The sequence below is a fragment of the Medicago sativa genome, chromosome 1 (assembly GCF_051527215.1).
Source record: "Medicago sativa cultivar Bolivia chromosome 1, Bolivia_mono, whole genome shotgun sequence".
Taxonomy (NCBI): Eukaryota; Viridiplantae; Streptophyta; class Magnoliopsida; order Fabales; family Fabaceae; genus Medicago; species Medicago sativa.
In genome coordinates this window covers 75,601,056-75,628,266 of record NC_140749.1, presented here as the reverse complement: position 1 = coordinate 75,628,266, position 27,211 = coordinate 75,601,056, and the positions used below count along the sequence as shown (strand labels likewise).

At 31.8% G+C, this 27,211-nt stretch overlaps 3 protein-coding genes and 1 long non-coding RNA gene across 4 annotated transcripts; 1 reads left to right on the top strand and 3 right to left on the bottom strand.

Annotated features, from left to right (window-relative positions):
* Positions 1-1,733: 1,733 nt before the first annotated feature.
* Positions 1,734-3,044, bottom strand: LOC146957449 (myb-related protein 315-like). Its single transcript, XM_085736608.1, has 3 exons — positions 2,757-3,044; positions 2,249-2,574; positions 1,734-2,129 (listed from the first exon to the last, which is right to left on the bottom strand). The coding sequence occupies exons 1-3, from the start codon at positions 3,042-3,044 to the stop codon at positions 1,769-1,771; spliced, it is 975 nt and encodes a 324-aa protein (XP_085592734.1). The 3' UTR covers positions 1,734-1,768.
* Positions 3,045-11,764: 8,720 nt separating this feature from the next.
* On the top strand, positions 11,765-13,037 carry LOC146957448 (uncharacterized). The gene is made up of 4 exons (XR_015023167.1): positions 11,765-12,015; positions 12,204-12,290; positions 12,462-12,517; positions 12,740-13,037. It is a non-coding gene; the product is annotated as an uncharacterized LOC146957448 (long non-coding RNA).
* A 5,585-nt stretch (positions 13,038-18,622) lies between these two features.
* On the bottom strand, positions 18,623-19,997 carry LOC146957447 (transcription factor MYB102-like). Its single transcript, XM_085750538.1, has 3 exons — positions 19,710-19,997; positions 19,202-19,527; positions 18,623-19,082 (listed from the first exon to the last, which is right to left on the bottom strand). Exons 1-3 carry the CDS (start codon positions 19,995-19,997, stop codon positions 18,722-18,724), a joined length of 975 nt encoding a protein of 324 aa, XP_085606664.1. The 3' UTR covers positions 18,623-18,721.
* A 4,932-nt stretch (positions 19,998-24,929) lies between these two features.
* LOC146957446 (transcription factor MYB102-like) lies at positions 24,930-26,392 on the bottom strand. The gene is made up of 3 exons (XM_085750528.1): positions 26,105-26,392; positions 25,597-25,922; positions 24,930-25,477 (listed from the first exon to the last, which is right to left on the bottom strand). Exons 1-3 carry the CDS (start codon positions 26,390-26,392, stop codon positions 25,117-25,119), a joined length of 975 nt encoding a protein of 324 aa, XP_085606654.1. The 3' UTR covers positions 24,930-25,116.
* Between the last annotated feature and the right edge of the window lie 819 nt (positions 26,393-27,211).

Genomic DNA, 27,211 nt, shown 5'->3' with positions numbered 1-27,211 from the left:
CAAGTTCTGACATGCAAGAGATTCAGAAGCTCAAGGAAAGATTGAATGATGAATTTGAGATGAAGGATCTTGGTAATGCAAAGAGGATACTTGGTATGGATATCATAAGGGACCGAAACAAAGGTGAGTTGTTCTTATCTCAGCAAGGTTACTTGAGGAAAGTGGTGGAGCGGTTCAGAATGAAAGATTCTAAGGTCGTTGGCACTCCTCTTGGTCATCACACAAAGTTGTCAATAAAGCAGTGTCCTCAATCCGATGAAGAGAAAAGCAAGATGGAGGGTACTCCCTATGCAAGTGGAGTTGGAAGCATCATGTATGGTATGGTTTGTAGTAGACCGGACTTATCCTATGCAATAAGTGTGATAAGTCGGTTTATGGCAAATCCGGGTCAAGTGCACTGGCAAGCTTTGAAGTGGGTTCTGAGATATTTGAATGGGACTTTGACAGGTGGTCTGAAGTATACGAGGTCACAACCAGGAAGGGATGCTTTGGAAGGATATGTGGATGCGGACTATGCAGGTAATGTAGACACTAGAAAATCTTTGTCTGGATTTGTGTTTACATTGTTCGGTACAGCGGTAACTTGGAAGGCAAATCAACAATCTGTTGTAGCTCTTTCAACAACTCAAGCAGAGTACATAGCCCTTGTTGAAGGGGTCAAGGAAGCCATATGGTTGAAAGGTATGATTGGAGAAATGGGGATTAGTCAAGGGTGTGTGAAGATATATTGTGATAGCCAAAGTGCCATTCATTTGGCAAATCATCAGGTGTATCATGAAAGAACAAAGCACATTGACATTCGTTTGCACTTTGTTAGAGACATGATTGAGACAAAGGAGATCATGGTTGAGAAAGTGGCATCGGAAGAAAATCCAGCAGACATGTTCACCAAATCATTACCGAGATCAAGGTTCAAGCATTGCTTGGACTTGATTAACTTCATTGAAGAATAGATGAAGGTTGGAGAGAGCAGCAAGGTGATTGATGGTTAAATTGGCATCATCACCATTTTAGAGTCAAGGTGGAGAATTGTTGAAAAGTGACTCAAAAATGTGCATTCTGTCTGTCAAAATCGGTGGCCGATTTGTACCACACGGTGGCCGATTTTGACCTGTTTTTTGGAGACTTTGTTTCGGGAAAAATCGGTGGCCGATTTTGAGAGCTCGGTGGCCGATTTCGCGCAGGAGGAGAAAAATAAAACAGCTTGTGGGCCTGTTTTGTTCCAATTTTTGAGGGATGCTTTCCACTATAAATATAAACCTTGTATCAGATGATTATGTGGTGTAGAAAAACAGGGTTTAGAAGCCAACAAACAAACTAGGGTTTATAGAGAATTTCTCTTGGCAACAACACTAGGGTTGGGATTGTTTTGATTCACCTTGAACAAAGCACTATTAGGATTGAGTCTCTTGGTCACGGGAAGAGGCTGGGACTGAGGGTAGAGTTAGGTTTGAAGACTAATTCTTGTAACCTTCAATATCTCTTTGTAAAGAAACTCATATCATTATAGTGGAACGGAGAGCTGCTCTCTCCCCCAGAGTAGGTCATCATTAGACCGAACTGGGTAAACAGATTCTTGTGTTCTTCTCCTTCTTCCTTTATCTCTTGCTGTTTATTTTTGTTTGAATTATTTTTTGTCATCCGCTTCAATTGATTGCTTGGTATTAATTTGCTCCACACATCAAGTTTATTATTGGTGTGGTTTTCACAACGAATCCGCAACATAATGGCATCATTGTGTCAAACAAAAGATCTGGATAACTCATAGTCAAACCAAATATCCGTATAAGGGTTCCTCAAACCAAATGACCTGGCTTTCATCAACACCTTCCTCCAAAGCAATTGCCTTCTTCCAGTTATTTATCTCTGACATCTGATGTTGAGTCTCCATAGGTGGTGGGAGTGGAGGCAGATACGATTGCATTGTCATGCAAGTGTCTAAGGCATCATTATTAAAATCATATGGAAGCTTGTCATGCAAGTCATTGTAAACCTCATTGACTAATGTGTTGAACGCGTCATTCCAAAATTCCGGATTCATTATGTCGTCATGTAGGTTTGCTTCAACATCGTTCTCCAAAGGCTTCTTCCCTTTTTCATCGTTCTCCAAAGGCTTCTTCCCTTCTTCCCTGAAATCGATGAAAGTAATTGTAAATTTAACATATAAATTTTTACGGAAAATTCTTATTAATATCAGCGTAACAAATAGATGTATATAAAAGAGAATGGCATTGCATAATCTACTCACCTATCAATCAAAGTTGAAGTAGTATGATTGCTTGTAGAAGTACTTCCCACATTATTGAAGAACATATTTGAATCATCAATCAACTTTGAAAACTGCTTATTTGGGAGATCAAATAAGTTTGTATGTGGAATTTGATTTCCAAATTTAACTTCTGGTATCTTAAATTTGTTTTCTTGTGAATTCCTTATTCTTTTTCCATTACTACTCTTCAAACCATCAACCAGTTCCATTATGTTGTCAGGGAAGGGTGACAAGCCATGTCTTTCATGTTTTCTTTTTCTTGCATTCCAAAAGTTCTTGATGTCATTATCGGTTCTTCCAGGCATCTGTAACAAAAAGAATGAATACAAATTAAAATTAATGACACAAGTGGTAAATATATTATATTATATTATAGTATAGTATTTAATTAAATTGCACAACATGTGATCTAATGAATATGGCTGCAGTTGTAGAAGGACAGATAAATATTTCAAATAAAAGAAGTAAAGCATGAACAAAAATATACCTCGAGAGCCATCTTAGACCATTTGAACTCACCAAACTTAGAACATAACTCAAAGAATTTTTCTTCTTCTTCTTTACTAAACGGACCCTTTTTTACATCAGGTCGTAGAGTATTATACCATCTAAAACGGCAACTTCTTCCACAGTGTGCAAGTCCCGTGTTCTTTGATACCTCCTTCCAATTTCCGGTTCCATGTTTTTCAACATATGCTTTTAATATTTCATCTTCTTCTTCTGACCATAATGTTCCTTTGTTCAACCTTTTATTAGTAACCAACGATGAAGTCATGATGTTACCAAGATCGTGTTTCACGTGAGTTCTTGTAAAGCCATATAAGTTCTTATATAAGCCATATATCAACAATATTGTTACTAATTTTACGTGAACTATGATAGTAGTAACTAACCAATGGATCAAAAAATTTAAAAGATAAAATACAACTTCAGTTTAATAAAGATAAAACTTAAATTAACTAGAATTCAGTTTAAACAATTTTAAATGGAAATTTAAAAGATAAAGTGGAAACTAGCTGAATATATATCAAATATTCAGAAAGAAACAAATGTAAATTTTTTCTAATTTTTTGAACTTAAAAAAAAAACAGAAAGATCGAGTATGAATATTCATACTGAAAAGATAAATTTTAAATTAACTAGGATTCTAACTAACCAATTAACTAGATTCCAGTTTTTCTATTGGATTTTGTGTATTTGATTGCAAAGTTGAAGCATATCCTTTATGCCGGACTATTTCAACATTTGTACAATATTTTTTTTTTTACTTCAACACATTTAATTAATGTTAAATTTTTTAATTAAATGGAATTCAAAATAAAATATTTATTTGAAGGATTTTACTAGAGTTGATTTTTTAAAAAAATTTTACACGTAATATTTCCAAAAACAAAACTTCCCGTATGTACATTCTTACTGGATCACATCAACTTGGAGTAGGATTGATCCTCCCAAATTAATAGGTTTTTAGGCTGGCATTTTTAATTTTGTTAGAATGAACGATGTTTAGGGCAATTTATGTGTTTTAAGGGTAGATCAGTAGATCTACAAATGTAGGGTATGAAGTTAAATTTTTAATTTGTTCATATTTCATCTCTTCCGAAGCAGAACCAAAATTTCCCCGAACAAAAACAACCACACATTCTATCCAAGACAAACAAAATTTATCCCTTTGTTCCATAATTACAGTCGCATTTGTAAAAAGAATATATTGAAGTGTCACTTTCAATTTTTTGATGTAGTCTTAAATTATTATTTTTCTTTAATTTGTACCTTCTAATTAATATCAATCAATAGTATATATATATATATATATATATATATATATATATATATATATATATATATATATATATATATATATATATATATATATATATATATATATATAGTAAGGTTTTTTATTCCACATGTCACTTCCACGTTTATTCTCAATATTTTTATTATTTATTCCATTTTTTAAAACTAATATTTTATTTGGCATAAATATCTCAACAAACTTCTTATATTACTTTATTCTTATCTCTAAACAATCTACTATTTATTTACTATATATTAAAGCAAGGTTATTTAAACAATCTATTTATTTACTATATATATGAAAAACAAAGAGTTCCTGGATCACTCTTGGGCTAACATGGCTGAGGATAATGAAGTTGAACACAGGATGCTGAAGCACTCAGAGGATGGAGATGATTTTCAAGTGGTTGGCAGATCAAAAGATAAGGCTACAAAAAAGAAAATACATGCCAAAAGTTCACATCAAACCAGGTATAAAGCTGGTAATCCTAAACCCTTTAGATGAAGCTACTTTATTGGAATATTAGGGGAATTGCTAATTCCCAGTCTAGATTAGCTTTAAAAAATCTTATCATATCCAACAAACCGGATTTTATTTTCATTTCTGAACCTAAGATTCCTTTTCACAGATTTCCTTTTGTTTGGCTTAATAGATTAGGGTTTAAGCTTTTCTCCAAGAACAACAGAGGAAATCTTATCCCTAATCTATGGTGCTTTTGTCTAACCTCTATTAACCCCACAATCTTAGATATTGATAACCAACAAGTAGCTTTTTCTCATATTGTTAATAACCAACAAATTTGTTTTTCTGCTGTATATGCCTCAACCAGTAACATTACCAGACAAAACCTTTGGCTAAAACTTAACCTCCTCCAAACCAATTTCAATGTTCCTTGGTGTTTCATTGGGGATTTTAATTCCATATTAGGTGCTCATGAACATCAGGGTTCCCTTTCTCCAGCTAGACCTCCCATGAGAGATTTCCAGAATTGGTCTGATACTTTTGATCTGATAGATCTTCCCACTAGAGGTGCTCAGTTTACCTGGGACAATAAAAGAGGTGGCACAAGACATATTAAGAGGAGACTTGATAGATCTTTTTGTAACCAACAATTGGTGGATTTCTGCTCTTCAATTTCTTGTTCAACTTTATTAAAGTATAACTCTGACCATCACCCTCTTCTTCTTGAAATCAAAACTGACAACATGCAATTTGCTTCTAGTTTCAAGTTTCTCAAAGCCTGGACCCTTCATAATGATTGTAAGGATATTGTTAGCAATACTTGGAATGAACCAGTAGTTGGTTGCCCTCTGTTTGTCCTCAGCAGCAAACTCAAAGCCCTTAAGAATAAATTGAAGATTTGGAATAAGGAAGTTTTTGGAAACATACATGCTTTTGTTAGTGAAGCTGAAAAGAAGCTTAGTGATATTCAAGATCAAATTCAACTTCATGGTCACAATGATAACCTCATGAATGCAGAGAAACAAGCTCAAATCAACTTGAATGAGGCTTTACATAGGCAAGACATTTTCTGGCAAGAAAAAGCTAGGGTTAGCTGGCACTTGAATGGTGACAGAAACTCAAGATATTTTCACAGAGTCACTCAAATCAAGAACAAAACCAAACTCATTACAAATATTAGACACAATGATGAAATCATTTCTGATCCTTTGAGAATCTCTGATCATATTGTTTCTTATTATAAAAATCTGTTTTTCTCATCTAACTTTGTTTTGCAGGACTTTTCGTTGGTGGAAGAAGTTATTCCTAAGATGATTGATGCAACATCCAACAATCTTCTTGACATGATTCCATCTGAACTAGAAGTTAAAAATGCAGTTTTTAACCTGAATCAAGAGGGTGCTCCAGGACCAGATGGCTTTGGTGCTAGTTTTTTCCAAACCTACTGGGAAACTGTCAAAAAAGATGTCTATGCAGCAGTTGTTCAATTTTTCCAGTCTGGATGGTTGCCTCCTAACTATAATGCCAATACTCTTATTCTCATTCCTAAAGTTTCTAATGCAGACAGTATTGATCAGTATAGGCCAATTGCCTTAGCAAATTTCAAGTTCAAGATCATCACTAAAGTGCTGGCAGATAGGCTCTCTCAAATTCTTCCAAACTTAATTTTCAAGGAGCAGAGAGGATTTGTAAAAGGTAGAAACATAAGAGATTGTATAGCTCTCACCTCAGAAGCTATAAATGTTTTAGATAAAAAATGCTTTGGGGGAAATTTAGCAATGAAAATTGATGTTTCTAAAGCATTTGACACTCTTAGTTGGGATTTTTTGCTGAAAGTTCTAAACTCTTTTGGTTTTCACCACAAATTTTGTAGCTGGATTCATTCTATTCTCCATTCATCTAATATTTCAGTCTCTATTAATGGATCTCAACAAGGTTTTTTCAAGTGTAATAGGGGTGTCAGACAAGGGGATCCCCTATCCCCTCTTCTGTTTGTTATTGCTGAAGAAGTCTTAAGTAGAGGAATCACCAAACTTGTGGTTGATGGCAAAGTTGATTTAATCAAAGCTTCTAGATCAGAATCTATCCCATCTCATTGTTTTTATGCAGATGACCTTATGGTTTTTTGCAAAGGAAAAAATTCAAGTCTAGAAGCTTTAAAGGATCTTTTTACTAGATATGCAGCATGTTCTGGTCAATTTATTAATCTAACCAAATCTGCTTTATTTGCTGGTAGTGTCTCTAATTCAAGGTTAATGCACATGGTTCAGCTTCTTGGTTTCTCAACTGGTTCTCTTCCTTTTACCTATCTTGGTGCACCAATATTCAAAGGGAAACCAAAGAGAATTCACTTCCAACCAATTGCTGATAAAATCAAGTTGAAGTTAGCTAATTGGAAAGCATCCCTTCTCTCTATTGCAGGAAGAATTGAATTGGTGAAATCTGTCATTCAAGGTATGCTTGTTCACACTATGAGTGTTTACTCCTGGCCTGTTAGTTTGATTAGAGATTTAGAAAGATGGATAAAAAATTTCATTTGGAGTGGTGACATAACAAAGAGGAAAATGGTGACTGTGGCTTGGAAAAAACTTTGTGCTAATTTGGATGAGGGAGGTCTGGGTATTAGATCTCTAGTTTGCTTAAATAATGCCACTAATCTCAAATCTTGCTGGGAAATGTTTCAATCAGATGAGCAATGGGCGTCCATTCTTAGAAGTAGAGTGTTGCGAAAGGCTTCTTGCATTCAACACCACATATTTTCCTCCATATGGAGTGGAATTAAATCAGAGTTCCAAACTTTGCTTGATAATACTAATTGGTTAGTTGGTGATGGTGGTACAATCAACTTTTGGCATAATAATTGGTGTGGCTTTATTTTGGCAGATTCACCCAACATAAATCAACTTCATCTTGATCATTACCCTCACAATTTGAATGCTTACGTGCAAAATTTTGGATGGTGCTTTCCTGATGATTTAGTTGATCTTATCCCTAATCTAAGGAATCTTGCTGCGCAAATAACAATACCTATTATCTGTAGGAGGGATAAATTAGTTTGGAGGCATAGCTCTAAAGGTAATCTAACTCTCAAAGATGCTTATCAATTCAAACAAACCCACTTTCCCAAAGTCAGATGGGCTAAGTTGATATGGTCTGTTGACATCCCTCCATCTAAGTCTTTGCTGGTCTGGAGGTTTATGTTGGATAAGCTTCCAACAGATGAGAACCTCACTGCTAGAGGATGCTACACTCCTTCCATGTGTTCTCTTTGTTCGGTTAGTTCTGAAACCTCTTCTCATCTTTTCTTAGAATGTCCTTATGCCTTAAATCTCTGGAGATGGTTTGCCTCTATTTTTAATTGCTCTCTAAATTTTCAATCAAAAGAAGATATATGGAACATCTGCAATGGATCATGGAATCCTCAATGTAAAGTGGTGGTCACCTCTGCCTTAATTAATTTGCTTAATAGTATTTGGTTTGCAAGAAATCAAATAAGGTTTCAAGAGAAGAAGATTCCTTGGATGTCATCCATTGCATCTATCATTTCCAATGCTGCTTTATCTGGAAATCTCTCAAAGAAGGTTGCTTCTCCAAGCATAGCTAACTTTGTCTTTTTGAAGAAGTTTAATGTTTACCTTCATCCTCCTAGGGCTCCTAAAATCATTGAGGTTATTTGGCAACCACCTCCTACATCGTGGGTAAAATGTAACACTGATGGCTCTTCTAATGGAAACCTATCTTCTTGTGGTGGCATTTTCAGAGATGACAATGCAGATTTCATGATTTGTTATGGAGAAAATACTGGTGTTGGGGATTCGCTGCATGCTGAACTTTCAGGGGCCATGAGGGCTATTGAGATAGCCAACACTCATCAATGGACAAACCTTTGGCTGGAAACGGATTCAGATCTGGTGGTCAGAGCTTTTAAAAATCATGCTATTGTTCCTTGGCATCTTTGTAACAGATGGGCAAATTGCATGCAAATTATTAGTGGAATGAATTTTTTGGCAACTCATATTTACAGGGAAGGCAATGATTGCGCAGACTCTTTGGCTAGTCTAGGTGCTAATGCTGTTTCTCTCATTATTTGGAATGAACCTCCCTTGTGTATTAGATACTCTTTTGGTAGAAACAAATTAGGTTTACCTAATTTTAGGTTTGTGCCTAATTAGAGAGGTTTGGTCTGGCCCCCCTCTCTTTGTTTTTTGTTGTTGTTCTGGTTTCCTTTTATATATATATTTTTCGGTAGTTAGCACTTTGCTATCTACCTTTTAAAAAAAAAAAAAAAAGGTTATTTTTATTACGATAATTGACAAGTGGCATCCCCTTATGCCTCCAATTCCCTCCAAATCCACAATCTTTTTTCATTAATATAAGTTTGTTTTCAATCCACAATTTTCTCCTGCCATTAACAAACAAACATTTAAACAAGATATTTAGTTTTTAATTCAAATGAAAATCTAATAATTAGCTATTTATATAATTTAAATAACCTATTAAAATTAAGTAAGGACTAAACTATAACTTGAAAAGGTATTTATAAGTAGGAGGCATCCCTCACAATACAATCTGGTTTTATAATTTTAGTAGGTTTTTTAGTCCCTACAAAAAAAAAAAATTTACTTCTAATTTTAGTCCCTGCTAAAACAAAGTTTGTTAAATTATCCTTAAAGCCTTAAATTTTTGAACGATTTTTTTGAGACAAGTTTAGAACGCTATGAAAGGTTCAATTAATAAAATTTAGAATTTTTTACATGAAACGAATTAAATATGAATTTTTGAAAACGATAAAAATTAAAGATAAAAGTAATAAAATCTGGACATATAAATCAAATTTTGCGATAATTTTTTGCGGAAGAACTTTTAGTAATGTTCTTAACACGTCTTCAAAAAATTGTTAAAAAACTTAAGAGTTCAAGCATAAATTAAACAAATTTGAATTGAGCAGGGACTAATACTGAGTGCATAGTATTTTTGTAAGGACTAAAACAACTATTAAAATTAAGTAAGGACTAAACTTAAAATGCCTCAATTGTATAGGGACTAAAAACATATTTGACCCAACAAAAAAAGTCAGAGGTGGCATTCACGTGTGCTTCACCGTTTGCTCAATCAGCAGCAATTAACAGCGAGGACCTATTTTGCTAACGGAAAAAAACGTTGGGGACCAAAAATTTAATAAAATTTAAGTAGGGACTAATGTTGAAAACAAGCCTATTTATAGGGACCTAAAACATAATTAACCCTTGAGATTAAAACATGACTTAAGTAAGTATGTACCAGTTCTCACTTCTATGTACCAATATGTTAACACTTTAGTTCCTTCTTCTTCCGGTGTTCAAACTTTACTTCCTTTTCCTGCTTCAAAATTTCCTCTTCCCCTCCAATTATTCATCTCCTTTAAAATCTAAATCAAAATTTTCATCTTCGCCAATATGATTCAAAATGAAACTCAAGTTAAAATCCAAGTTTTAATCTTTAGTACTCTCACGAGCAACAAATTTAGCCATTATCTTTATTTACTGAAGAAGATACTTAAGGACTCTACAAAACAAAATAAATATTTGTAGTTTGAATAAATGCATAAATAAATAAGGTTAATAATGAATTTGGATACTCTATTTGGAATTATTATTCAAGGGTAAAAGTGATGCTGAAGGAAAAGAACTATTAACGTGTTGGTAGATGGAGTGAAAATTGACACATGACTCTAATGAATTTGGATACTCTATTTGGAATTATTATTCAACGGTAAAAGAGATGCCGAAGGAAAAGAACTATTAACATATTGGTAGATGGAGTGAGAATTGACATATGACTCCTTTAATCAATCTATATATAAAAGTTGCCCCAAGCAAACAATTTCGCCCTAATTTTACCTAAGCCCTAATGATTATAATTACTATTTTACCCTATTCCAAACTTTAATTATGAAAAACAAAAAGAAAAATAGGGCTTTTCATCTGTTTCCGCTGCAAACACAGTTGTTTCCGCTAAACCCTAACTGATTTACCCTAATCCAAATTTTAATTATCTATCTATTTTTCTATAAAAGTTAACCGAAAGGTTATTTTAGCCCTAATTTTAACCTAAATCCTATTGCCTAAATTTACTGTTTTAACCCTATTAACCTTATTTTTTTGTTGAAATAAATCGGACCAAATCTCCTGTTTCCTATTAACCCTATTTTTTTGTTGAAACAGATTGGACCTAATCTCCTATTTCCCTATTAACCCTATTTTTTTGTTGAAACAAATCGGCCACATCACACCTAATCTCCTATTTTCTTGAACAAAACAAATCGGCCCTAATTTTCACACCTTTTACTAAACGGAGTCCATCCTATAACAATTTCCTCCTATTTTGTTTCCAACACAAAAATCATTTGCTACTATTAACATATTGCTCCTATTAACTCCTATTAACATATTGCTCCTATTAACTCTATTGCTCCTATTAACTCTATTGCTCCTATTAACTCTATTTTGCGTAAATAACTCCTATTAACATATTGCTCCTATTTTTATGGAAGACAAAAATCATTTGCTACTAAACAGATAAACATAAAAAATAAAAAACAAATCACTCCTATTAACAGATTGTTCCTATTTTGTTTGCACTCTAAGAATCGTTTCCTACTAAACAGATAATCATAAAAAAAAAAAAACAAATCAATCCTATTATTTCCTTTAAACAGATCGCTCCTATCCTTTCCAACCTAATTATCCTATTTTTGTTGAAAAACAAAACAAAAATTTGCGTGAGTATGCAATGTTTCATCTTTTGACAAATCCTTTCTTTTTCCGTTAATAAATTTGAGAAAAGCAATGTTTCATTTGCGTGAGTATGCAGATCCTTTCTTTTTCCATTCTATTTCCTGATCATTTGTTCTTCTCCCACTATCTCTTCAATTCTCATCCTTCCCATTCTATGAAACGCCATCATGATGAAGAAATATCTCATGTTTTCTTCTGACACTGATTTATATCTCTATTTTCTAATTATTACTTTTGTAATTTCTCTTTGGCATCGACTTTTCAGATCGATTGGAGAAATATTTTGGTAGTACGAATGATAGATTTTGAGATAAAGAATTTAGGCATTTTTCATGAGTAATGGATTCTAAATATTTTTTTTAGCTCATTTGAATCAATATGCTCTGTTTCTCACTGCCATACCTTTTTTAAATTGTGATGCACAAATCCTTTTTATTTTATTTTTTTCATATTTGTTCTAATTCAAACAATTTTGTTGTTTCTCTTATTGTTTTTTGGAAATGTGATAGGTGAGTGAATTGATATATTGATAGGTTGCTCAATATCTCCAAAAAGGGATGCTCATATAGAGTATGGAATCCTTTGATTTTGGTAGAAGGATGGCTGTTAAGAAAGAAATAGAGAAAACAGAAAATGCACGGCAATCAAATGCACTTTTTGATGATAGCTTTAGCTTTCTTATATAAGCAACCTTGCTTGGGAATACAGTGAGTTTTTTCTTACTTTACTGGATTACAATCACTTTATTTCCTTATGATGTATAATTTTGTATAATGCAATACAACTCTAGCTAGATGAAAATTGATTGTGTTACGTGTTTTACATCTTCTTCATCGTTATAAATGGTATTACTATTATAGTACTAGCATGAAGTCTGCTTAGTGCTCAAATGTAGGGATCTGATGAGTGGTTGGAGTAAGTCGATGAATGATGATGATGGCTGATGGTTGATTGTAACCTCTTAGGTTGATGTGCATTGCAGGTACCAAAGTTGTTTCCATTCTGCAAATACCCAACGTTACTTTCTTTTTAGTGTATTTTTTGTGCCTTTTTCTCTTTACCTCTCTATATAGCCCTCAATCTCTTCTGTTATGTGGTTTCATTTAGCATGAAAAGTCTCATGAGCTAATTTTCATTTGGTTTTCTTTGTTAGGGATTGCTAACATATTGACTCAGTATTTTAGGGAATTATTACATCCTCCAATTGAGGTATTTTTCTACAACATTGCTATTATCCCATTTTTAAAAATATATTAATTAGCTTAAATGCAGAATTTTCCAATTTTTTCCTTTCAATGTTGCTAAAGAATATATTTTATTTGACGGGGACTACAATGCAAACCATTAACCTAAATAATATATTTTATTTATTTGATGGGTACTACAATATTAACCTAACACAATGATGTTGAGTTTGCTTATGCTATGCAGGATATTTAGATCACTATTGAAATTTGATTGTTGTGTCACTTATGGCTTGCTTTGTATCAAGGTACTTTTTTTTTTTTGTGTAGCAGGATTTACACAAGACATAGTCATGTAGATTAAATCATTTGCTTATTTTTTTTTCCTTCTACTCTTCTCTTTAGTTTATATATTCACTTTTGTTTTCAGTTTTTCTAAGTTGATTTTGTTATACTCCTATAAACCATACTCAGTTGATTTTGTAAGCATTAGGAGTTTTCTTACCTTTACCATTAGAGGACACTCAATTACATTGGTTTGCTCACTGACCAATTAATATCTTGGCTCTTATGTCTATTTTGTTATAGTTTAATAGTAGTTTAATGAAAAAGATGTCTTCTTATTTATGTCTTCTTATCTACGTCTTCTTATATATTCTTATTTATGTATTCTAATTTATGTTGTGATATGGTGGTTCATTAATTATATGGTTGAGCAAAATGTATATCAATTTCTTGACCACATTCAATTTATTGTGTTATGGGAATGAAGTTGCAGGAAAAATCGAATTGCTTATGAAGCTCAAATTGGATTGTTCTCTTGAGAACCACTTGAACTAACTCAACTATACTGGTGTATAGAATGATATTGTTGTTGGTGATGGTTTCAAAATGAACAAGGGGTAGTCAATCTTTTATTTTGCATAATTGAATTTTGGTTTTGCATTGCGTGATGTTTTAAGTATAATTGAGGGATCAGATTGTTCAGCCATTAAGTCGGCAAAATTGTTGTATGTGTAGAGTTTTCACATGAATATTCTAAATGGCTTATTGAAATTTGTTGTTCCTTCAATTAAGTTTGGTTGCTTTTGAGATTGAAAGTGTTGAACATTAGTTCGGTTGCAAAATTGTTGAACATTTGCAAGGACCATTGAAAGGATTTGCTATTTTAAATTGAGAGTTCTGACAATATTTTAGTTTCTTTTGTACAGGTTTGATTTGTGGTCTGTGAGGATCAATTAAAGAAAAATACGAGAGGAATAAATTTATGTTCATATTTTTTATGACATTATAATTTATGTCCTGTGCGAATCAATCAATTATGAAAGTGAATTACCATTAGCTTAGAGAATAAACTTTTGTTAATCCTTAAAGATGCTCATATGCAATATACAAAACGATTGACATAAGTATAACTTGGCAACAACTAATTCATGATAACAGGCAACAACCACTCTAGATGTGGAAGACATAAGAATTGTTAGTCCTTTGATTAAAAAGTTTGAGATACATTGAATGAATTTTAGCAAAATTTCCCCATTACTATCAAAAGAAAAATCTGTGGAAGGAATTGAGAAATAATATCCAAAGTTAAAAGTATAATAGTAAAAGAAAGGAAAATATGATGATTCATTAAACACTAAAGAAATGCTTGGAGGATAAAATGCACTCCAAAGACCGAAAGAATGTGTTACATGTTCAATGAGGATAAGTAATAAAGTATATGATGCACCAAAAACAAAATTAATAAATAAAGTATATCATTTGTAAATAACAAAAAACTATCAACATTGATATTCATAGATCAGTTTCCGTTAATTGTTTCATTTGCAATGACTATCAACGAAAGCCAAGGTTAGCCACTAAAAAATGTTGGTGTCTATTTACCTTCTCCTGTTTTTTCACATGGATAATTGTATGTTGCAATATCAAGGCTTACTTCAAGAGATGGTTTGAAGATCTTGATAAATTATGAAGACGGTGACGATACCAATGTTACGTCGAATGTGGTTTATAAAAAAGTTTTTTGTAATGTGTAGTACTTCGTTGTATAATATATTTTTTTCTGACATATGTTCATTTTAAAGGTATTAGCAAACTGTCAAACTTTTTGTGTTAAACGACTCATGCTATTTCAATATTATGTTATATTCGCAGAGTAGATGTTTCATTATAAAATGAACTACCATCGCACTTTTATATTATTTTTTATTTCATTGTCAATTATTACTATTGATATGACCCGTGCGAAAGCACGGGTCGATGGTCTAGTTTATGTTTAAATTTTGACCATTCCTTTTTATACGAGGGATACCATTAATTTATATTGTTCTCAGATAAGATATCATTCTCACTTGATATTTCCCCTTTTTTACTTCCACAACAGCGAAACCACCACGTACCTGAGAATAAAGTGAGCCACCAAAAGGCGGTGCTGCACCACCTCCCTCATCAAGACCTAAACGGTAACAACCCAAACACCATAGCGACGCCGAAGAAGAAACAACCATGAACAACCCATAATCGAAACAACACCTCCTACAACAACCAACCGCCGGCGGCGCTGGTGAAATGGAAAAGAGGCAAACTACGCGGAGAAAAAGATCGCATATATAAAAGTTGTTAAGTGCCATAAAAAAAACTATTTGAGTCAAAAATAGCGTTAATATGGTAATTTTATATCTATTTTAACTAACTGAATCTAAATTTAGTATCTTATCTTATATATAAAAGTTCTTAAGTCGCTTAGGCAACTTTTTGGAGCCAAAAAAGTTGTTGCAAATTTCCTTCCTGATTTTTTGCTCTTTCTTTCTTTATTTTTAAAAAATGATCGCATATCTTATATATAAAAGTTCTTACGTCTCTTAGACAACTTCTCGGATCAGAAAAAGTTTTTAAAATTTACTTCCTAATTCTTTGCTCTATCTTTATTTTTTAAAAAATGATCGCATATATAAAAGTTGTTAAGTTCCATAAAAAAACTTTTGAAAAAAAAAATAACGTTAATATAGTAATTTTATATCTATTTTAACTATTTGAATCTAAATTTATTATCTTATCTTATGTATCTTATATTATCTTATCTTATATATAAAAATTCTTAATCTCTTAGACAACTTTTGGAGGCAAAAAAGTTGTTGCAAATTTCCTTCCTAATTTTTTGCTCTTTCTTTATTTTTTCAGAAAATGATCGCATATATAAATTGGAGCCCAAAAAGATGTTGCAAATTTCCTTCCTAATTTTTTGCTCTTTCTTTATTTATTTTTTCTAAAATGATCACATATCTTATATATAAAAGTTTTTACGTCTCTGTCCCCGTGAGCTTAGCTCAGATGGTAGGGACCGGGGTTCGAACCCCGGACACCCCACTTCTCCACATTTAAAATGTGTAAGCTCCAGCCACTATGCTACTTGACCAAAAAAAAAAGTTCTTACGTCTCTTTGACAACTTCTTGGACCCAAAAAGTTGCTGCAAATTTTGTTCCTAATTTTTCACTCTTACGTAACTTTTTTAAAAAATGATTGCATATATATATATATATATATATATATATATATATATATATATATATATATATATATATATATATATATATAATATCAAATTTTATTTAAAAACTCAATCCTTGCCCAAGACGAACAAAGATCGGTGATTCAGAGAATACAAACTAAATGTGTCGTATATAGGGGAACACCCGAAAATAAACACCATAAAAAACATCGCTACACAACACCTAGCCAAACCCTACCTTCAACACCCATAAGGACAACACCCCCCAAAATAAACATCACCACCTAAAACAGACTCTTTCACGAAACGACCATTAAAAAACGATATTCATAACCACCCATCGTCACCACTCATCCCAACGGAATCAAGCAATATTAAAAATTAGGGTTAATATGTCTTTAATTACCCCCTGTTTTCCAACCACTCAGATTTTATTTTTTATTTTTAAAATTTTCCAGATTTTTGTTTTCATTTTTATTAATTTTTCCAGAATTTTTTTAGAAAAATATTATTTTTTTTAAAAATTTTCCAGATTTTTGTTATCATTTTTATTAATTTTTCCAATTTTTTAAATTTTTTTCGGTATTTTTTAAGATTTTTTTTTCGTTTTTTAGATTTTTTAAAAAAAATATTTTTTTATTTAAAAAATACAAATGCCACGTGTACCCTATAAAAAAATAAAAAATAAAATTAATTATACATTCAGCGCGCCACGTCATCAGAAAAAGGTGACTGAGCGTGCCACATCATGCCACGTCAGCACCTGGAGTGTGGCAGATGGGATCAGGGGGGTTTTCGAAAGAATTTTCATATTTCAGGATTGGAATCGAAAGAATCTTTTTTACAGAAGGGAAAACCGGAACTCGCCTAAATTACACGGGGTAAAGACATATTAACCCTAAAAATTATACTTATTGCGTAGGGTATTTATCTTGGAAATTGATTCGCAAAATCATTCTATCTTGAGTATTTATCTTAGAATCCTAACATCACAATTTTACTTATTGTGTTAATATGGATGAAGGTTATATGTCAAAGTTTCATTATTGTGTTACATTACTGTGTTAATCAAATCAATGTTCTTGTTCTATGAAAAATAAAAATAGTATAGAAATTTATTTTGAATCAAAATTAAAACAGTATGTCAAAGTTTTCTTTTTCTTCCCCTTTGAACCTTACAGATTAAATTGGCTATGTTTAAGCACCTTGTAACCTTGATGAAAGTGTAGGGTCGCTGTTGCATGGACAATTTATCCATATAATTTTAATCACCTTGCATTTTTTAGAGATAAATTCCTGAACTATATTAATGTCATGAGATATTAAGCACCTTGCTTCCCTCCCATCCTCTTTGTGAATAAAAAATATATTTAATTAAATCCCTCTCCTTCCCTCTTTTAAATCAAACAAATATTTAATTTAAATATCTCACTTCCCATCGCATCCATTAAAATTCCTCCCCTCATTTGAATCAAACAGACCTTAAGGATGATTGAGTATTGTGAGGCATCAACACAATAACAAGAATGTACGGGAGCATTAGCAGATGAAAATGAAGGAATGAGGGAAGAATCCGAGACAATTGGTGTATTTGCATTGTTGGGAGTGTAGAACCCACATAATATTTTTGATTTTGAGTTCTAGAATCCGAATAAGGTAAAATTGGATAACATAAATAGCATGAGAGGCTCGAGGAAAATAAATTTCACCAAATTTTATTCTTCAACAAATGTCTTAATCATTTAAAGCATTTTTATGTTAACCATTCGATTCTCCGAACAATTCGTTATTTGGTTGAAGCCGCTTTTTTTAAGAGATCTATTTAATTTTTTTAAAAGTAAATTAAGGACCTCCAAAGCAAGTGAACACAACTAAAATAATGTGTTGATATATTTGTGACACAAACTTTTATGGATCTATGTTGGACCAATATTTTTACATGCCACAATCTAACCCTTTGCCTGAATGTTAGTGTGTGACAAGAGCTCTATAATACCAAATACCGTTAATTCAGTCATTTAAGACAATTAATTTGCATGTGCATAACTCTCTGCTTTGGCTGATGCTACCAAATTGCTTTCCATTGACTTCAATAAATACACACATGAATTAAACACCAGACATATTATGTAAATAACATATGATTCAATTTATTAGTTGTTGATGAAGTTGAGTTTGAATAAAACATGAAAATTATACATTTGTTGAACTCAATTATGTACAAATTCATACTTGTGGGGCAACATTCTAAAATCATTTTGGTGACAGGAAATTAAATGAAGAATAAGGAGTTCAGAAACATATGTATAAGAGGACCAATAGATTCTCCTCAACAAAAAAGATCATATAGAAGCTGACAGTATAACACCACATGACTTTTCAACTGATTTAGAGCTTTCCACCATTAACATTTTCTCCACAAGTAAGTCCTTAAATCACCTCATATGGTAAAAAATTTACTCCCTCAAAAAATATAGTTACCTCCAAAATAATGTTAGAAGGTAGCCGTGATTTTTCCCTCTCAGACACATTTAAAAAGCAATTAGGTGAAGGAAAAAAAAATACTAACATAGTGCACAAAGTAGAATACATTGAATTGATCTATCAAATAAGGTTGTTTAGCCAAAACATTCATGATACATTTTGTGGTAGAATTAATGCCATGCAGGTGTCTAATGGCATCATTGTGTCAAACAAAAGATCTGGATAACTCATAGTCAAACCAAATATCCGTATAAGGGTTCCTCAAACCAAATGACCTGGCTTTCATCAACACCTTCCTCCAAAGCAATTGCCTTCTTCCAGTTATTTATCTCTGACATCTGATGTTGAGTCTCCATAGGTGGTGGGAGTGGAGGCAGATACGATTGCATTGTCATGCAAGTGTCTAAGGCATCATTATTAAAATCATATGGAAGCTTGTCATGCAAGTCATTGTAAACCTCATTGACTAATGTGTTGAACGCGTCATTCCAAAATTCCGGATTCATTATGTCGTCATGTAGGTTTGCTTCAACATCGTTCTCCAAAGGCTTCTTCCCTTTTTCATCGTTCTCCAAAGGCTTCTTCCCTTCTTCCCTGAAATCGATGAAAGTAATTGTAAATTTAACATATAAATTTTTACGGAAAATTCTTATTAATATCAGCGTAACAAATAGATGTATATAAAAGAGAATGGCATTGCATAATCTACTCACCTATCAATCAAAGTTGAAGTAGTATGATTGCTTGTAGAAGTACTTCCCACATTATTGAAGAACATATTTGAATCATCAATCAACTTTGAAAACTGCTTATTTGGGAGATCAGACAAGTTTGTATGCAGAATTTGATTTACAAATTTAACTTCTGGTATCTTAAATTTGTTTTCTTGTGAATTCCTTATTCTTTTTCCATTACTACTCTTCAAACCATCAACCAGTTCCATTATGTTGTCAGGGAAGGGTGACAAGCCATGTCTTTCATGTTTTCTTTTTCTTGCATTCCAAAAGTTCTTGATGTCATTATCGGTTCTTCCAGGCATCTGTAACAAAAAGAATGAATACAAATTAAAATTAATGACACAAGTGGTAAATATATTATATTATATTATAGTATAGTATTTAATTAAATTGCACAACATGTGATCTAATGAATATGGCTGCAGTTGTAGAAGGACAGATAAATATTTCAAATAAAAGAAGTAAAGCATGAACAAAAATATACCTCGAGAGCCATCTTAGACCATTTGAACTCACCAAACTTAGAACATAACTCAAAGAATTTTTCTTCTTCTTCTTTACTAAACGGACCCTTTTTTACATCAGGTCGTAGAGTATTATACCATCTAAAACGGCAACTTCTTCCACAGTGTGCAAGTCCCGTGTTCTTTGATACCTCCTTCCAATTTCCGGTTCCATGTTTTTCAACATATGCTTTTAATATTTCATCCTCTTCTTCTGACCATAATGTTCCTTTCTTCAACCTTTTATTAGTAACCAACGATGAAGTCATGATGTTACCAATATCGTGTTTCACGTGAGTTCTTATAAAGCCATATAAGTTCTTATATAAGCCATATGAGTTATAACTTATCCCGTTTATATTGCAATGCATATCACCAATATTGTTACTAATTTTACGTGAACTATGATAGTAGTAACTAACTAATGGATCAAAAATTTTAAAAGATAAAATACAACTTCAGTTTAATAAAGATAAAACTTAAATTAACTAGGATTCAGTTTAAACAATTTTAAATGGAAATTTAAAAGATAAAGTTGAAACTAGCTGAATATATGTCAAATATTCAGAAAGAAACAAATGTAAATTTTTTCTAATTTTTTGAACTTAAAAAAAAAAACAGAAAGATCGAGTATGAATATTCATACTGAAAAGATAAATTTTAAATTAACTAGGATTCTAACTAACCAATTAACTAGATTCCAGTTTTTCTATTGGATTTTGTTTATTTGATTGCAACCCTTTATACCGGACTATTTCAACATTTGAACAATATTTTTTTTTTTACCTCAATCCATTTAAGTAATGTTAAATTTTTTAATTAAATGGAGTTCAAAATACAATATTTTTTTGAAGGAATTAACTAGAGGTGATTTTTTTTAAAATTTTAAGACCTAATATTTCCAAAAACAAAACTTCCCGTATGAACATTCCTACCGGATCACATCAACTTGTAGTAGGATTGATCCTCCCAAATTAGTAGGTTTTTAGGCCGGACATTTTAAATTTATTAGAATGATGGGTGTTTAGGGCAGTTTATGTGTTTTAAGGGTAGATGTACAAATGTAGAGCATGAAGTTAAATTTTCAATTTGTTCATATTTCTTCTCTTCCGGACCAGAACCAAACTTTAACCGAACAAAAACAACCGCACATTCTAACCAAAACAAATAAAATTTCTCCCTTTGTTCCTTAATTGCAGCCGCATTTGTAAAAATAATATATTGAAGTGTCACTTTCATTTTTTTTTATATAGTCTTAAATTATTATTTTTCACTTATACCTTCTAATTAATATTATGTGCAAAATATTTAAGTTATTACTTTCACTTTGCATCTATGGTAATATTAAGTCATTTTGATCCCTGAATGTGCAACGAATAGTCACAATAGTCCTTTATGTATCGAAATTCAAAAATATTGATTGTACACTTCCTTAATCAAAATACTCTCGTGTTAAAATATTTCATTAATATTGTCATATTAATCCCTCAATATATTTACTTACTATCATATCCATCTCTATAAATACTTACTTATTGTCATACCAATCCTTATATGAAAAGAGTTATTGTCAACATTAAAGGACTATTTCAGCATCATGGACTACTTTGACTAAGAGTGTGTACAAAGAAGAAACAACCGTGAACAACCCATATTCGAAACAGCACCTCCTACCACAACCAACTGCCGACGGCGCTGGTGAAATGGAAATGAGGCAAACTACGTGGAACTGTTAACGATGGAAACCACGATAAACCCTGACACCGCAAACAACCCTTTGGGTGGAGTTCGGGTATGCTCCATTTAGGCTAAGCTCCATTTACTCCATTTAGGGTTTGGATGCAAGACATGTGGCAAAAAAATATCTAACGGTTAAGATTTTAAATTAAAAAGCAATAAAAGGTTGTTGTGATATGAGAGAAGAAGGGAGCATAATTTGTTTGTTATTATTATGTATTTTTACTAAACAAATATTTGTTTTTTAATTTAAAATCTCAACCGTTAAATATTTTTTTGCCACATGTCTTGCATCCAAACCCTAAATGGAGTAAATGGAGCTTAGCCTAAATGGAGCATACCCGAACTCCTTTGGGTGACGAACCCTCAAGGTAAAAGAATGATGTTGCCATAGAACTGCGTGAGCACCACCTTCTGCAAGATCTACATCGGAAAAGTATGGTTTGGATGTTACAGGAGGATGGTGGCGGAAGAAAAGTACTAGTGAGAGGTCAGAGAAAAGGGTCTTTTAGAGGGAGGTCAGGGAAAAAGATCGCATATATAAAAGTTGTTAAGTTCCATAAAAAACTATTGGAATAAAAAAAATAACGTTAATATTGTAATGTTATATCTATTTTAACTAACTGAATCTAAATTTATTATCTTATCTTATCTTATATATAAAAGTTCTTAATCTTATACAATTTTTTGGAGCCAAAAAAGTTGTTGCAAATTTCCTTCCTAATTTTTTGCTCTTTCTTTATTTTTTTTTTTAGAAAATGATCGCATATATAAATTGGAGCCCAAAAAGATGTTGCGAATTTCCTTCCTAATTTATTGCTCTTTCTTTATTTATTTTTTAAAATGATCACATATCTTATATATAAAATTTCTTACGTCTCTTAGACAACTTCTAGGACCAGAAAAAGTTTTTTAAAATTTTCTTCGTAATTCTTTGCTCTATCTTTATTATTAAAAAAAATGATCACATATATAAAAGTTGTTAAGTTCCATAAAATAAAACTTTTGAAATAAAAAATAACATAAATATTGTAATTTTATATCTATTTTAACTAATTGAATCTAAATTTATTATCTTATCTTATGTATCTTATTTTATCTTATGTGTAAAATTTCTTAATCTCTTAGACAACTTTTTGGAGTCAAAAAAGTTGCAAATTTCCTTCCTAATTTTCTCTCTTTCTTTATTTTTTTTAGACAATGATCGCATATATAAAATGGAGCCCAAAAAGATGTTGCAAATTTCCTTCCTAATTTTTTGCTCTTTCTTTATTTATTTTTTCTAAAATGATCACATATCTACTATATAAAAGTTCTTACGTCTCTTAGACAACTTCTTGGACCCAAAAAAGTTGCTGCAAATTTTGTTCCTAATTTTTCGCTCTTTCGTTATTTTTTAAAAAAATGATCGCATATATATATATATATATATATATATATATATATATATATATATATATTTAACATCAAATTTTATTTTCCTTCAAAAAAAAAACATCAAATTTTATTTAAAAACTTGATCCTTGCTCAAGACGAACAAAGATCGGTGATTCAGAGAATACAAACTAAATGCGTCGTATATAGGCGGAACACCCGAAAATAAACACCATAAAAAACATCCCTACACAGCATGACCTAGCCAAACCCTACCTTCAACACCCATAAGGACAACACCCACCAAAATAAACATCACCGCCTAAAACAGACTCTTTCACGAAACGACCACTGAAAAACGATATTCATAACCACCCATCGTCACTACTTATCCCAACGTAACACCCCTCTAAATGAAACTTATGTTGGGAATCAAGCAATATTAAAAATTAGGAAAATGTTAACCGGTGCCCCCGGGGCACTGGTTAAGGATGCTAAAAGAAGAAATTCTAAGTCAAAAAAGATACTTTTTAAGTTTTTAATGCATTAATTACACAACTATCAATGCAAATATTACTATATTTGCTTCCTTAACCAGTGCCCCGGGGGCACTGGTTAACACGACCCTAAAAATTATACTTATTGCGTAGGGTATTTATCTTGGAAATTGATTCACAAAATCATTCTATCTTGAGTATTTATCTTAGAATCCTAACATCACAATTTTACTTATTGTGTTAATATGGATGAAGGTTATATGTCAAAGTTTCATTGTTGTGTTACATTACTATGTTAATCAAATCAATGTTCTTGTTCTTTGAAAAATAAAAATAGTATAGAAATTTATTTTGAATCAAAATTAAAACAGTATGTCAAAGTTTTTTTTTCTTCCCCTTGAACCTTACCGATTAATTTGGTTATATTTAAGCACCTTGTAACCTGGATGAAGGTGTAGGGTCGCTGTTGCATGGACAATTTGTCCATATAATTTTAAGCACCTTGCTTGTTATAGAAATAAATTCCTGAACTATATTAGTGTCATGAGATATTAAGCACATCCTCTTTGTGAATAAAAAATATATTTAATTAAAAAATATATTAAGCATCCATTGAAATTCCTCCCCTCATTTGAATCAAACAGACCTTAAGGATGATTGAGGTTTGTGAGGCATCAACACAATAACATGAATGTACGGGAGCATTAACCGATGAAAATGAAGGAATGAGGGAAGAGTCTGAGACATTTGGTATATTTGCATTGTTGGGAGTGTAGAACCCACATCATATTTTTGATTTTGAGTTCTAGACCTTAGGTAAAACTGGATAACATAAATAGCATGAGAGGCTCGAGGAAAATAAATTTCACCAAATTTTATTGTTCAACAAATGTCTTAATCATTTAAAGTATTTTTATGTTAACCATCCGATTCTCCGAATAATTCGTTATTTGGTTGAAGCCGCTTTTTTTAAGAGATCTATTTAATTTTTTTAAAAGTAAATTAAGGACCTCCAAAGCAAGTGAACACAACTAAAATAATGTGTTGATATATGTTTGATAGATAAAATAAGTATCCACGGTTAAACTGCTAAAAAAAGTACTTACACAGCTTGGATTGTTTGTGACACAAACTTTTATATCTATGTTGGACCAATATTTTTACATGCAACAATCTAACCCTTGCCTGAGCTCTATAATACCAAATACTTTTAATTCAGTCATTTAAGACAATTAGTTTGCATGTGCATAACTCTCTGCTTTGGCTGATGCTACCAAATTGCTTTCCATTGATTTCAATAAATACACACATGAATTAAACACCAGACATTATGTAAATAACATATGATTCAATTCATTAGTTGTTGATGAAGTTGAGTTTGAATGGTTGCATTTAGTTATCAGTATTTGTTTTATATTCATCATCCTATCCTAGTCCTAGTTAAATAAAACTTGAAAATTATAACATTTGTTGAACTCAATTATGTACACATTCATATATGTGGAACATTCTTAAATCAGAAGCATTGAAATGACTTTAGAATGTATGTTAACTAAAACCAGCTGAAACAAATGTATAAGAGGACCAAAAAAATTACTCAACAAAAAAGATACTCGTATAGAATCTCTGAAACATATGCTGACAGTATAATACATTGAATTGATATATCAAATAAGGTTGTTTAGACAAAACATTCATGATACATTTTGTGGTAGAATTAATGCCATGCAGGTGTCTAATGGCATCATTGTGTCAAACAAAAGATCTGGATAACTCATAGTCAAACCAAATATCCGTATAAGGGTTCCTCAAACCAAATGACCTGGCTTTCATCAACACCTTCCTCCAAAGCAATTGCCTTCTTCCAGTTATTTATCTCTGACATCTGATGTTGAGTCTCCATAGGTGGTGGGAGTGGAGGCAGATACGATTGCATTGTCATGCAAGTGTCTAAGGCATCATTATTAAAATCATATGGAAGCTTGTCATGCAAGTCATTGTAAACCTCATTGACTAATGTGTTGAACGCGTCATTCCAAAATTCCGGATTCATTATGTCGTCATGTAGGTTTGCTTCAACATCGTTCTCCAAAGGCTTCTTCCCTTTTTCATCGTTCTCCAAAGGCTTCTTCCCTTCTTCCCTGAAATCGATGAAAGTAATTGTAAATTTAACATATAAATTTTTACGGAAAATTCTTATTAATATCAGCGTAACAAATAGATGTATATAAAAGAGAATGGCATTGCATAATCTACTCACCTATCAATCAAAGTTGAAGTAGTATGATTGCTTGTAGAAGTACTTCCCACATTATTGAAGAACATATTTGAATCATCAATCAACTTTGAAAACTGCTTATTTGGGAGATCAGACAAGTTTGTATGCAGAATTTGATTTACAAATTTAACTTCTGGTATCTTAAATTTGTTTTCTTGTGAATTCCTTATTCTTTTTCCATTACTACTCTTCAAACCATCAACCAGTTCCATTATGTTGTCAGGGAAGGGTGACAAGCCATGTCTTTCATGTTTTCTTTTTCTTGCATTCCAAAAGTTCTTGATGTCATTATCGGTTCTTCCAGGCATCTGTAACAAAAAGAATGAATACAAATTAAAATTAATGACACAAGTGGTAAATATATTATATTATATTATAGTATAGTATTTAATTAAATTGCACAACATGTGATCTAATGAATATGGCTGCAGTTGTAGAAGGACAGATAAATATTTCAAATAAAAGAAGTAAAGCATGAACAAAAATATACCTCGAGAGCCATCTTAGACCATTTGAACTCACCAAACTTAGAACATAACTCAAAGAATTTTTCTTCTTCTTCTTTACTAAACGGACCCTTTTTTACATCAGGTCGTAGAGTATTATACCATCTAAAACGGCAACTTCTTCCACAGTGTGCAAGTCCCGTGTTCTTTGATACCTCCTTCCAATTTCCGGTTCCATGTTTTTCAACATATGCTTTTAATATTTCATCTTCTTCTTCTGACCATAATGTTCCTTTGTTCAACCTTTTATTAGTAACCAACGATGAAGTCATGATGTTACCAAGATCGTGTTTCACGTGAGTTCTTGTAAAGCCATATATCAACAATATTGTTACTAATTTTACGTGAACTATGATAGTAGTAACTAACTAATGGATCAAAAATTTTAAAAGATAAAATACAACTTCAGTTTAATAAAGATAAAACTTAAATTAACTAGGATTCAGTTTAAACAATTTTAAATGGAAATTTAAAAGATAAAGTTGAAACTAGCTGAATATATATAAAATATTCAGAAAGAAACAAATGTAAATTTTTTCTAATTTTTTGAACTTAAAAAAAAACAGAAAGATGAGTATGAATATTCATACTGAAAAGATAAAACTTAAATTAACTAGATTCTAACTAACCAATTAACTAGATTCCAGTTTTTCTATTGGTTTTGTTTATTTGATTGCAAAGTTGAAGCATATCCTTTATACCGGACTATTTCAACATTTATACAATATTTTTTTTTTACTTCAACCCATTTAATTAATGTTAATTTTTTTAATTAAATGGAATTCAAAATACAATATTTATTTGAAGGAATTAACTAGAGGTGATTTTTTTTAAAAAATTTAGACCTAATATTTCCAAAAACAAAACTTCCCGTATGAACATTCCTACAGGATCACATCAACCTGTAGTAGGATCCTCCCAAATTAGTAGGTTTTTAGGCCGGACATCCTTATTTATTAATTTTGTTAAGTCTGCAGTAACTAAACCTAATATTTTCCCTCCTAATACTAACCCTAATTTTTTTAGATTTTGTTATTTTTATGTTTTGTTACATCCCTCAAATATATCCTTATATCCTTATTTATTAATTT